This window comes from Pomacea canaliculata, linkage group LG2, assembly GCF_003073045.1.
Source record: "Pomacea canaliculata isolate SZHN2017 linkage group LG2, ASM307304v1, whole genome shotgun sequence".
Classification (NCBI taxonomy): Eukaryota; Metazoa; Mollusca; class Gastropoda; order Architaenioglossa; family Ampullariidae; genus Pomacea; species Pomacea canaliculata.
Window position 1 is genome coordinate 673,790 of NC_037591.1, and position 12,108 is coordinate 685,897.

Below are 12,108 nucleotides of genomic sequence, written 5' to 3' on the forward strand. Positions count from 1 at the left end.
TTGACGAGAATCTCTGTAGACAACAATGATGAGATATAGTTCTTTATCAAACTGATCAGCAATAGGCAATAGGGCGTTTTACAGAGCGGCATAATAAGAATTATTCACAAAAAGGTAGTTATTATCTGAAAAAAGACTTGCAGTTCTCTGTGCTGTATAATAGAGTAACACAATAAGAATTTTCACAGAAATGAACTTAGACCTGTCTCTGCTGCATAACAGCTGCAAGGTGAGGACCTGGGCATCGTGCGTCAGTTTCCATTCTCTTCTAGTCTCCAGCGCATGTCTGTGATCACCCGACAGTTGGGAGCTCAGCACTTCAACCTGTTTGTCAAGGGGTCGCCTGAAATGATTGCAAGCTTATCTTTGCCACATTCAGGTGAGATGCTTTGAACCAAATGTGATTCTTCTTATTACACCATAAGACATGGCTCTATGGAGATAACTGTATTAGCCACCTCAGTTTCTCTTCACACTCCCAGTGGAATAGGGAGCATACAAATTCAACCAGCACCACCTGCCTTTATCTTGCTCTTCTTGACTAGTTTTTCATCCATTTTTGTTGGACTAGGATGTGTTTTAGTCACTTTTGTTTTCTGCATTCTGTTGTTAAAGTCTTTAGCATTAAGCAGCTGTATGGAATAGCCTTGTGTTATATGTGGTGCATCTAAGTCTGCAGTCAACTCATGCTTGCTATCTTAACTGCCTAAGGCATGCTGTGTATTCACTCGTCATTGTTTGCCTCTATGTTATTGATGTCTTCCCTTGAGCGTCTGGCTTGATGGAGGTATGCTATGTTGTTGCAGGACAGCCATTCCTTCTTATTCTCCATGCTGTCATATCACATGATACCATTATTAGGCAGCATGGCATAGGGTCAGAAGAAGATGAGCTCCTTCTTTGATCAGATTTGTCCAATTGGGAGCATACCTGTAATTTAGGTGGCTAATAGGGGGATCTCCATGTGGGTTTGTCATTTGGTAAAAACTTGAAGAGAGAAATTTGACTACCAAAAATGTTATTTCAGTACATCATGGTTTAAGTATATTACATTGATGAATATGCTGTCTTTTTGCTTGTATTAACCTGTCATAAACTGAATTATTATCTTGCCACAAAGGACCACTCAACTCAGAAAATGCCTAGCAGACAGATGTTGTCTTGATTAGTTGAACATATTGTATCACTGCAAGATAGCATTGTTGGTGGTAACTCCAGCACCTTTGTTGATTACAGTACCATTGAACTTTCATGATGTGCTGACTAAGTACACACAACATGGCTACCGTGTCATCGCCTTTGGCAAGAAGCAGCTTCCATCAAAGTTGCGGTACGCCAAGATCCAGCGGCTGCAGCGGTAAGGGAATGAGGTCGATGTGTCTTGTTGTTAGCCTCTAATAGTTAGTGTGGTCCTGAAGACTGATACCTATAATAATAAGTGTGGTCCACGTAAGGCATTGTTCATTGCTGAGAACAGTCTTCCCCATAGCTTGATGACAGTCTATGAGGAACGTCTGTCATTGCTGATGTTAAGGCAGTCAGTGGAGAATGTGTGGTATATTGCTGACAGAGGGTGGACTGACCACAGAGGGTGGGTCTCAGAGTTCCACCAACTGCAACTGTAGGGTCCAGCTCGTCTGAAAGGGTAAATCTGTCAGTGAATGGAATGATTCTGTCAGATAAGCAGATCCTCAACACGGGTGCCCCTCAAGGATGTGTGCATTTCTCCGTCCTACTCTCTGTATACACAAAAGAGATTACCATTGACAATGCTTTTCTCAAACTTGTAAAGTATGCAGATGACATGGCCTTGGTGGCCTGCCTCAAAGACAAGCAGTCCCTGTCACAGTACCTGGTCTTTGTGGGGGAACTGGAGGACTGGTTTGACTGCAGCTTCCTGAGCCAAATGTTGAAAAACAGAGGAGATGGCCTTTAGGAGAGCACACAATGAAGGAGATGACACTTCTCTTCCCACCAATCCAAATCACGTGACAGCAGGTACAGAGGGCTGCCAGTTTTAAGTACTGTGGTACAGTGATAGACAGAAGGCTCTCCTTCAGTGATCACGTGAACCAGGTGTACAGACAGGCCCAGCAAACACCACACCTTTTTATGAAACTCCGCAGCTTCAGCGTCAGCTCTGGGGTGCTGGAGACTGTGTACAGCAGGGCTTCTGCTTACGTTGACAGTATGCATTCTTCACATTTAACATCGCATATGGTCACCGGTCCATGTCAAAGACAAGGCAAGGCTGGTCATCCACCAGGAAAATAAAATTATTACACCCACAGCTGCCACTCTCTGACTTGTACCTTCATGCAGTCAGAAAGATGGCATACAACATCACCTCAGACCAAACACACCCTCTCCATCCCAAATGTCATCTGTAGGTGCTACAAAGTGCCACGTGCATGGAAAGCAGCCTACCAGAGGTCCTTCGTGCCAACGGCCATCACCATCCTGGATAAAAGGCACAGAGACTCGTAGGTCTACCACATCACCTGGTGTCCTCCTTAAGAGGTTCATGTGTATGTGTGAGAAGGTGTAGGTGTGCGTGTTTGTTCAATGTTGTGTATGAGTGTGTTTGCCCGTAATGTTGTCTATATGCACTTCTAGTTTGCTTATGTTTGTATGTGTATAGTGATTGTGAGCAAAAGAAAAATTTCTGTCCTGGACTTCCTCAGACAAACAATAAAAGTTGGATTTTAAGTGAGGAATGTGTCGCACATTGCTGTCAGTAAGTGAAGAATGTATTCTGTAACAAAGTAATTACTAATATCATTGTAGTCTTACATTACAAACATTATTCCTTCATCACTGTTCATCAGTCTGAAAGTAATGAACATGCTGTACTTTTCTTTTCTCAGCACACAGTAAGTAGAATAAACAGGGGTAGGGTTACAGAACAGTATACATTGGTTCGTAAGAAGATTAGATATAAACAACAGTGCACATTGATTGGTAATGGGGTTAGGGTTAGAGAACAGTCTACATTGATTGATAACAGGATTAGTGCTAAACAGCAGTCCATTTTGACTGATAACAGTTCCACCTCATAAACTTATGCCAGTTCTGGTCATTTTAATGCTAAACAGCCCCTAGGTTCCTTGAATTTTTAACAGCAAGCGGTCTTACGTGTATTTCTTTAAATTTAGCTACTTGAACCCCTTTTGATGGCAGAGAACAGGTGGAGTGTAACCTGACCTTTCTGGGATTGCTGGTGATGGAAAATCGCCTGAAGCCTCAGACAACACCAGTCATCCACAAGCTGTTAGAAGCCAACATTCGTACAATCATGGTTACAGGTATGACCAATCTTCATATAGTTGTGGGTAGAGGTATGGCCAATCTTCATACAGTCATGGTGACAGGTGTGACCAACATTTATAAATCATGGTTACAGGTTTGGTCAGCATTCATAGTTCTAAAAGGGTGATACCGAGACTAAAATTTAGAATAGCACATGGTTCAAACTGTTCGAACTGGACCAGTCCAAGAACAAAAAAACTTGACAAAGACACCCACCGTAAATTGCTTTCATTAATAAATGCCAAGATGAGCTGTGTGAAGCTCACGCTGTGTCCAGGCTGCCAGGGTGGGAATTTAAGGGCAGCCACACAGCCGGGGGGCTGGTTAATTTTTGCTGCGCGAGCCCTCTGACAAGGCAATAGTTAAAGCGTGTTTGAAAACAGAGCAATGGGCGGACCAGTCTGGCCGGTGCTACATGGAAGAATGCATGAGGGTAGTGCTGTGTTGCTGGCAGGGATACATTGCAGCTGATATGCAACCGGCACCTTGGGGCATTGTGTCAACTTGCTGTGAGGAGTTTTGTTGGCAGTACACCAACTAACACCTGAACCAGGGTATAGCCTTTATTTGGGTGAGACTCTGCCAATCTATGTAAAACTGAGCAAAATATGAACATTTCAATTTTTAGTGTTAAAAAATAGAGGAAGGGAAGGGACTGTTCCACCTACTGAACGGCCTATTACTGAAGACTGATACCTAGATGTCTTGGTTATTGTTGTTTTGCTGTGAGAAACAATTTACACCTTGATGATGAGAGGTGAAGAGCATTTGACTGATGGTTAAAGATGTTTTGTGAATTGTGTTATACCTATATCAGATTTCACTGCATTGCATTGAAAACTTACAAATTCTCCATTTGTTAAAAATATATTGATTTTACGCTGGGTGGAGAAGACTTCACGAAAGAAAAAAGATCTGTTTTCATGGTGTGTTGTGAACGAACTTGCATGTCAAACTGTGTGATGTGACACACTTCTTTCTGCATGTCACATCAGTCATGTTTGAGGTCTTGGCCCTAACACATCTCTTTGGACATGACACCAGTTGTGGGCTAGGGTCTTGGACCTAACCATTTCCTTTGGATATGACACCTGTTAAGGGTTAGGAGTATGGCTTTAACATACCTTTTTCTGAAATTGACATCTATTGACTGTTAGTGATGTTCCCTGGGCATTCCAGATTCTTCACATATGTGTGCATGTGCATACCTCTGTTTTGTAATATGTATTTGAAGCTCACCTACTGTGTGTGCTTTAGTGTATGTTTGCGTATTTATGTAAAATACAAGCCTACCTTTAGTACAGTTGGGAGAGGCATACTATAATAAAGATTATCATTATTGGGTGGCCAGTGTGGACTCATTAGTGAGCGCACTATAATCAACATTATCATTATTGGAGAGGCATTGTGAACTCGTTAGTGTGCACACTATAGTCAACATTATTATTGTAAAAAACACTATAATTGGGAAGGCAGTGTGTGCTTATTAATGCGCTCACTATAATAAACATTATTATTATGGAGAGGCAGTGTGGTCTGATTAGTGCGCATAAATGCAGAAGAGAAAGCTGCTGGTTCAAGACCTGCTAGGATCAGTTGCTGGAGTACTTCCCCTTGCCCTTTCAACAACTGCTGTTCAGGAATAGGTACGTGTACCTGAATAATCAGAAAAGGTAAAGATGGCACCTGCTGTGTGGGAATGGGTACCCAAGTAATCGGGAAAAGTAATGATGGCAGCTGCTGTATCTTAGACTCTGTGAGCCACCTTCGCTGTGCCTTATGACCTCTAAGCCCGCAGTTCTCAAATGGTGGGGCGCGCCCCGCCAGGGACGTACGACGTGCTTACAAGTGGGGTGTGAAGGTGGTCATTTTTTTAAAAGTTTCTTATACCGGTATTAGTAAAATTAGCTTACATTGCTGGCTAAGTGGGGCGCACGGACGTACCTTTGTTGGTCAGGGGGGCGTCACAAGTAAAAGGTTGAGAACCGCTGCTCTAAGCCTTTACCTTTAACATTATTATTTATAAGGTGACAACATGCTGACTGCATTGAGTGTGGCGCGAGAGTGTGGAATGGTGGATCGTACAGACAAGATCATCCTAGTCCAGGCCAGCCCACCGGAGGGTCAAAAGACTCAGGCAGAGATTGAGTTCTATTATGCTGATGATCGCACAAAGCAGGTTGAGGAAGTTGATGTAAGTACATGACAGCTCCTGGTGTTATATCTATATATAGCAAAATGAAGTACATACACAGGTAGAGGTGATGGCCATATGGCATACTGCTTACTATACATTGCCATAGATATGTGGAGCAGGTGATGCTCATTGAGCAGTATAGGTGCAGTACATATGTTGTGCAGGTGATGCTAGTTGATGGTATATGTGATATAGATGCATTATACAGGTGATGCATGTTTAGTATAGGTGATATAGATGTTATTCAGGTGTTACATATGGACCAGTATCAATGAGGTAGATACAGGTGATGTATATGTAATGAGAAAGTTCGTGTATATGTTCAGGTTTTGTTGGGTAAATAACAAGGGAATTATGTGTATGGGTTTCGACGAAAGATCTGAATAATTCTATTTCACATCAGATCCTGTTCTAAATCTGTAAAGTAGTGGAATGAGGTTATGCTGTGTCATGCCATGTCTCAGTTACAGTTCTGTAGTTGTGTATGAGCTCATTGTATTGCTGCCACTTTTCAGTCCAATTTCTTCTTTTGCTCTATAAATTATGTGTGTAATATTTGCTCAGAAGCATGAGGGCTCAGCAGTGATCTCTATTGATGAAGATAACAAGCGCTTTCATTTTGCTGTGACTGGCAAGTCCTGGGGTGTCATCAGACAGTACCAGCCTGAGCTATTGTCCAAGGTATGCATTGAATATGACTAGCCTCCTGTAGTTTATCACGAGTATTTTGCTGTAACTTCACGCAGGATTTGTACGAGTTTTAAAAGTCTGGAAAAGTTTTGGAAAAATCAGAAACCATTTCCAGCCCTAAAAAAGTTATTGAATATTGATATTTTGCTTGTAAAGTCAGGAAAAGTTTTTGAATTTTGGGAGGGCAGCACAATTTCATACAACACGTAGTAACAGTTTCCATGAATGAGAAATGAAAATCCATCGTCTAGACCAGGGATGCCTAACCTACGGCCTGCGAAACTTCTGCCTACAGTGCAAAAATCGGCATGTTATTAATTAAAAAAAAAAATAAATAAAAAAAAAAACGAAAAAAGGGAAGAAGTAGTATTTTTTCCCTACGTAGGGGCGTCTCTCAGTCTTTTTTTTCGATAGACGAACATTTCTATTCAGTGCTGTGACTTGGTGTCACTACGATGCAGCCGGACATTCAGAAGTTGGTTTCGGGAAAAACAACTTCAAATATCCCACTAATTAGTACATAATTAATGGTAAGTACAACTTGTTTCTAATAAAAATGTTATCTGCTCTATTTTTTTTATTCTTTTTTGTATTCTTGCGGTGAAGCGGCCCGTGACACGCGTGTCATAAATGTATATGGCCCCCAGGCCGAAAAAGGTTGGGCATCACTGGTCTAGACACTTTTGTTTTTAATCAGAATAATTGTTATTTCTTTGTGTTTCTATTTCTTGTGCAGACTGTGTTACCATCTTTTCTATCCCACCTTGTATAGACCATTAGTGTGTCCTGTCTGTCATTTTGATCTAGTACCCTGTTATAATACATGATATCTTCAGCAGAAGAAAATCTGCAGCATAGATTGATGAAGCTGGGTTAGGTAGTGGTTATGATGTTATTAACGATGACAGCAGGGATGGTGATAGGAGTGGTTGTGATGCAGATGTGAGGATGGTATTGGTGTTGGTGGTAAAGATATTAATGACATTGGTAGTGGTAGCTGTGAGGATGGATTTGGCATTGGTGGTAAAGATATTAATGATTGTGGTAATATTGGTAGTGATACTGATGGTAAGACATGCTGATTGCAGTTGGTTGTGCGAGGGACAGTGTTTGCGCGGATGTCTCCTGACCAGAAGGCTCAGCTGATTGAAGTGTTGCAGGAAGTAGGGTCAGTGTTTTGCAAAGTGAAACATGCTTAAATAGCTTAAATGGACTTTTGTGTCCTTGTTTAACTAATTTTTACTGTTTATCGTATAAATTTCTACATGACACTATGACAAAAGTTTGACTCCTAAAATAGGTCATGGTGCCCTGCTAGAAAGGTCTAAGTGACTTAGTCACCGGCAGGTCATCTGGGTCAGATACTGCATCAAAGTGCTGCCGGTGTCAGGCAACACCTCCCGGCAGCACCTTCCACAGAAATTTAATTTGTAACATATCCTGCCACTTCAAGAAGAAACTCCGCAGGAAGCTCCCTGCAGCGGGTTACAGACTCAGTCCAGGCAAAAAACTGAAGTCGGGTGCTCACTAGAGTCACATGTGGAGATGGTAGGAGGGTTGGACTGAATTCATGTCCTATTGTTCTGTGGTCGTTGGACCAGAACAGGTTTGGACAGCTGGATTTGAGGTAGCTAGCGGGTGATCTCCACATAGTCATGTCATTTGGTACAGTACTTGAAGAAAGAAATTTTACTAAAAATGGTATTTTTTCTTCTTCAGCAGATACCCTTTTTACACATTGAAACACACAAAACGTAAAAAACAACACACACAAGGCCAGTATTATCATAGTATCTCCTGAAACCTTTATTCATCCATTGATGTAGTTTCAGGTTCAGCAAAGCAAAAATAAAGATGTTGAAAGCAAATGTAAGTCCTAGCATATGCCAAAGATGAACTTTTAAATGTTGGGTCTTTTAATGGTTTGTATTTGTACAGTTTTGTATACCTGTAGGCTGTCTTTTTTTTTTTTTACTGGGTGCACTAGTTGGTCCAGTTTTGAGTTTTCTAGTTTGCGAGACAGCATTTTCTCTTGCTATATGCAGAAGGGATAAATTAGCCTAATAATATCATTTAATTACACTTTCAACTGTTTGGAGGTGCTGTTTTATGATAGAGTAATAAATTAACTGGAAGGATGCTTTTAGAATTACCATTTATACTGTAGACTTTACTGTTTTATTAAGGACACTTGCATGCGATTGCTGTTTATAGTGTATATGATGAGCATTTATACTGTAGATTTTACAACTTTATCTCATGATGTTTTTTTTTCCCTAGAATCAAACTGTCAGAAATGTCTGTTATTCTGTGGCAGGTACCATGTTGGAATGTGTGGTGATGGAGCAAATGATTGTGGGGCACTGAAGGCAGCTCATGCAGGCATATCGCTGTCAGAAGCAGAAGCATCTGTCGCTTCACCATTCACTTCCAGAACACCCACCATTGAGTGTGTGCCAAGTGTCATCAGGTTAGTGTGTGCCAAGTGCCATCAGGTTAATGTTGTGCCAGATGTCATCAGGTTAGTGTGTGCCAAGTGCCATCAGGTTAATGTTGTGCCAGATGTCATCAGGTTAGTGTATGCCAGGTGTCATTAGGTTTTGTTAGGTTAGTTTTACAAGTGCTTCATGGATTATAGTTAATGTTAACAGTTATTACTTCTTGACTTTGTTGTTAGTGTGGAATTTCTGTATGCTTTTTTTATAGCATACAAATCAAAACATCAGGGGTCTAACCAATGACAGTGCTTTTTTATGCTGCCATTACGCAAAAAAACATGAATAATTGTGGGCTCTGATGAGAGACAATTTTGTGTCAAACCTCTCTTCTAGGAACTAACTCCATGGACACGTGAAAGCATGCCTTCAAGTGACAAGACTTGTAACCATTTTTGTCTTAATTACTGGCAAACCTGGTTACAGCTGTCACAGTGACAATGGTGGTTGTTATTGCTATAGTTATTGGAAAGCCAAGTTATAGTTTTATAACAAATACTGGTAGATCTTGGTTATTATTTCAAGCCTCATTACAAATATTAGAATTACTGTCCTATGCAAAACATTAACTATTCAAATCAACATCTTTGTGTTTCTAGAGAAGGCCGTTGTTCACTTGTGACAGCCTTTGGTATCTTCAAGTTCATGGCCTGCTACAGTATGAATCAGTTCACATCTGTCATGATCCTGTATTGGGTAAGTGCAGCCTTGAAGATGTGCTGTAAAGAATTTTTGGACTCTGCTTCGTACTCAGTTTTATTGTGACAAACACAGGTTAACAGTGCAAGCACATTATACAGTCCCAGAAAATTGTTTCTTCTGTTTTTGACCATCAGACTTGGTCAGACTTATTGTGTTTTGTCACTGAAGACTTGGCATGTTGAATCCAAGCATGATTGATTCATGAAGAATCCATCTAAGTCAAGACTTGTTTGTGGAGTCACATGTTGTGTCTTTGTTGCCATCGTTTTTCCATGTAGACCAGTAGTTATGCTGGTATGTTCTGTAGTTATAGCATTAACTATGTCTTTGGTCTTCAGGGATGATGTGCAGACACTTGTATTTTGATCTGCTGCTTTGACTACTTGCAGATTGGAGCCAATCTTACTGACCCCGAATTCTTGTATGAAGATCTCTTCCTGGCCACTACTCTGTTCATTACGTGTAAGTTAACATGCAATCACATGTAAAGTAATAGTGGCAATCTCTTTATCGCATGTGAGATGGTGCCAATCACTTCATCGCATGCTATTAGTGTCAATCTCTTCATTGCCTGTATTCATCACATGTAAGTTATTAGCGCCATTTATTTGTCACGTAAAACCAAGCCTACAAACCTTTTGTACACAGTGTTGGTTGATTCTGACTCCATATCCTTGCTTGACAAAAATTTGTGAAAGCTTTTCAGAGCACTCTCCTCTTTCAAGCTAATAGTTCAGCTTTTATAGGCCACTGTAGCTTTTATAGGCCACTAACCCTAACCCTGACTCTTAGCAAAATTGCCAGCAGAATTCATAACTTTTGTTTTATTTTTCTCAAGGTGCTTACCACAGGATCAATAGTAATTTTGACAATAGAATAAGCCCACTAAAATCATCATTTTTTAGTCTTACCGCTACAGCAAATTTAAGATGCACTTACTGTTTTCCTCCATTTCCATGTGATATTTGGAGAAAACAATGAGCATCTGATAGGTACTGTGAACATTTAGCATGTAGCATTAATGTCTCAGATCTCAGAAAGGAAGGGTTTTTTAACTAGGCTTTGAGTTACGGTCGACATTTGTTTACATCTGGAAGCCATGCACAGCTTGATTGTGGGACATCTGAAAACCTGTAATGCAGCCAAGGATAGTAGTAGTAAATTCTGACTGGTTACATTTAAAGTTTATTTGCACATTGTCTGCATTAGGAATTTTCCAGCTCATTGTCATGTCTAGAAGAGAGCAGGAATCTGTTGGAAAATTTCCATAGGCCCTGAACATGCTTTTGTTTGAGAGGCAAATGAATACTTTTTCTGCTGGTATGCGATATGACCCAGTTTTTCAAAAGACTGCGTTTGCTGTATGACAGTCTCAGTTTCCACTAATTCTGCGCACAACAAGAACAAACATAAAATCAGTTGCTGTTTTCAGTGACAAAATATACATTGTTTTAGATGGTTTTATGAAAAATCACTTGAGGAGTGGATAGAGAACATGTTGAATATTCATTTGCCATTATCTCAAAATAGCTAAAAATTAAGATTTTCCTCAAATTTCATATCTATATCTTGCATCACTGTAATGGTATTATTGTTTAGCATGTTGGGATATTTTTGTGACATATACAGTAATGACAGGATTTTTAGCATGCATGTCAGGATCTTTTTTTGTGAAGTGTAAGTTAGTGTTATCTTTCATGACATGTAAGCTAGTGTCAGGATCATTTTAGGACCTTTAAGCTAGTGTGTCATGGTTCTTGCTAGGAATTCTTTGAGTGTTGTGGTCTCAGTGTCAGGGTGTCATGGTCTCCTCCTAAGATAGGTTCTTCATGCTGGCCTGAGGATGTTTAGTAATGTAGATGAAGACACTACCATGATGTTATGTTATCTGCTGTGCTCTTTACTGGCAGTCAGCTGGACAGGTCCCTATGAAGAACTGGCTAAACAGCTACCACCCATGAGCCTGATAAGTGTTGCCCCCATCCTGTCAATCATTACACAGATGACAGTCATGATTGTCCCACAAGCTCTGGCCTTCCTGTATGTTCAGCAGCAGCCATGGTAAGTGTGATGCATACACACAGTCCACATGATCAACAGGTGCAAACACAGCAGCGGTAGTAAACTGAAAGCACAATATTCAGAAGGCCAGTGACAGACCTCTGTAAGTTGTATTGTCAGTCAAAAGGCCAATAACAGTTAACTATAAGTAGTTATATCTGAGCTCGTTCACATCTTTTAGAAAGCTTTTATGTGCATGTTCATACTTAGCCGCATTCTCAGGTAAACATATGCAGCCACACTCTTATGTAAACACAGCTATTCTCAGATAAACATACTTAGCCGCATTCTCAGGTAAACATATGCAGCCACACTCTTATGTAAACACAGCTATTCTCAGATAAACATACTTAGCCGCATTCTCAGGTAAACATATGCAGCCACATGTAGGTAAACAGCCATTCTCAGGGAAACATACTTAGCCACACTCTCATATAAACATACCCACACTCATGTAAACATAGCTAAACTCAGGTAAGCATAGTCACATTCTTAGGTAAACATTTAGCCACACTCAGGTAAACATACTTAACCGCAAACATGTTGGTGTAGCTGAACTGACATCCAGGCTGGTGTCATCAATATTCACAGTGAGCATAGTCAGTTCATTAAGTCATATACTTTGTTTTTATTAGCTTTGTGGAATGATGGAGC

General features: G+C 40.5%; 1 protein-coding gene across 1 annotated transcript in view; it reads left to right on the top strand.

Moving 5' to 3' along the window:
• The window catches only part of LOC112556269 (probable cation-transporting ATPase 13A3), a 54,704-nt gene that overhangs the window by 25,129 nt on the left and 17,467 nt on the right, over nt 1-12,108 (top strand). Inside the window, exons 18-27 of the mRNA XM_025225108.1 lie at nt 223-379; nt 1,237-1,357; nt 3,181-3,305; nt 5,337-5,503; nt 6,074-6,187; nt 7,285-7,364; nt 8,514-8,666; nt 9,291-9,387; nt 9,783-9,855; nt 11,304-11,454. Of these exons, the coding sequence (XP_025080893.1) occupies nt 223-379; nt 1,237-1,357; nt 3,181-3,305; nt 5,337-5,503; nt 6,074-6,187; nt 7,285-7,364; nt 8,514-8,666; nt 9,291-9,387; nt 9,783-9,855; nt 11,304-11,454 (1,238 nt within the window). The remainder of the gene's footprint in view (nt 1-222; nt 380-1,236; nt 1,358-3,180; nt 3,306-5,336; nt 5,504-6,073; nt 6,188-7,284; nt 7,365-8,513; nt 8,667-9,290; nt 9,388-9,782; nt 9,856-11,303; nt 11,455-12,108) is intronic.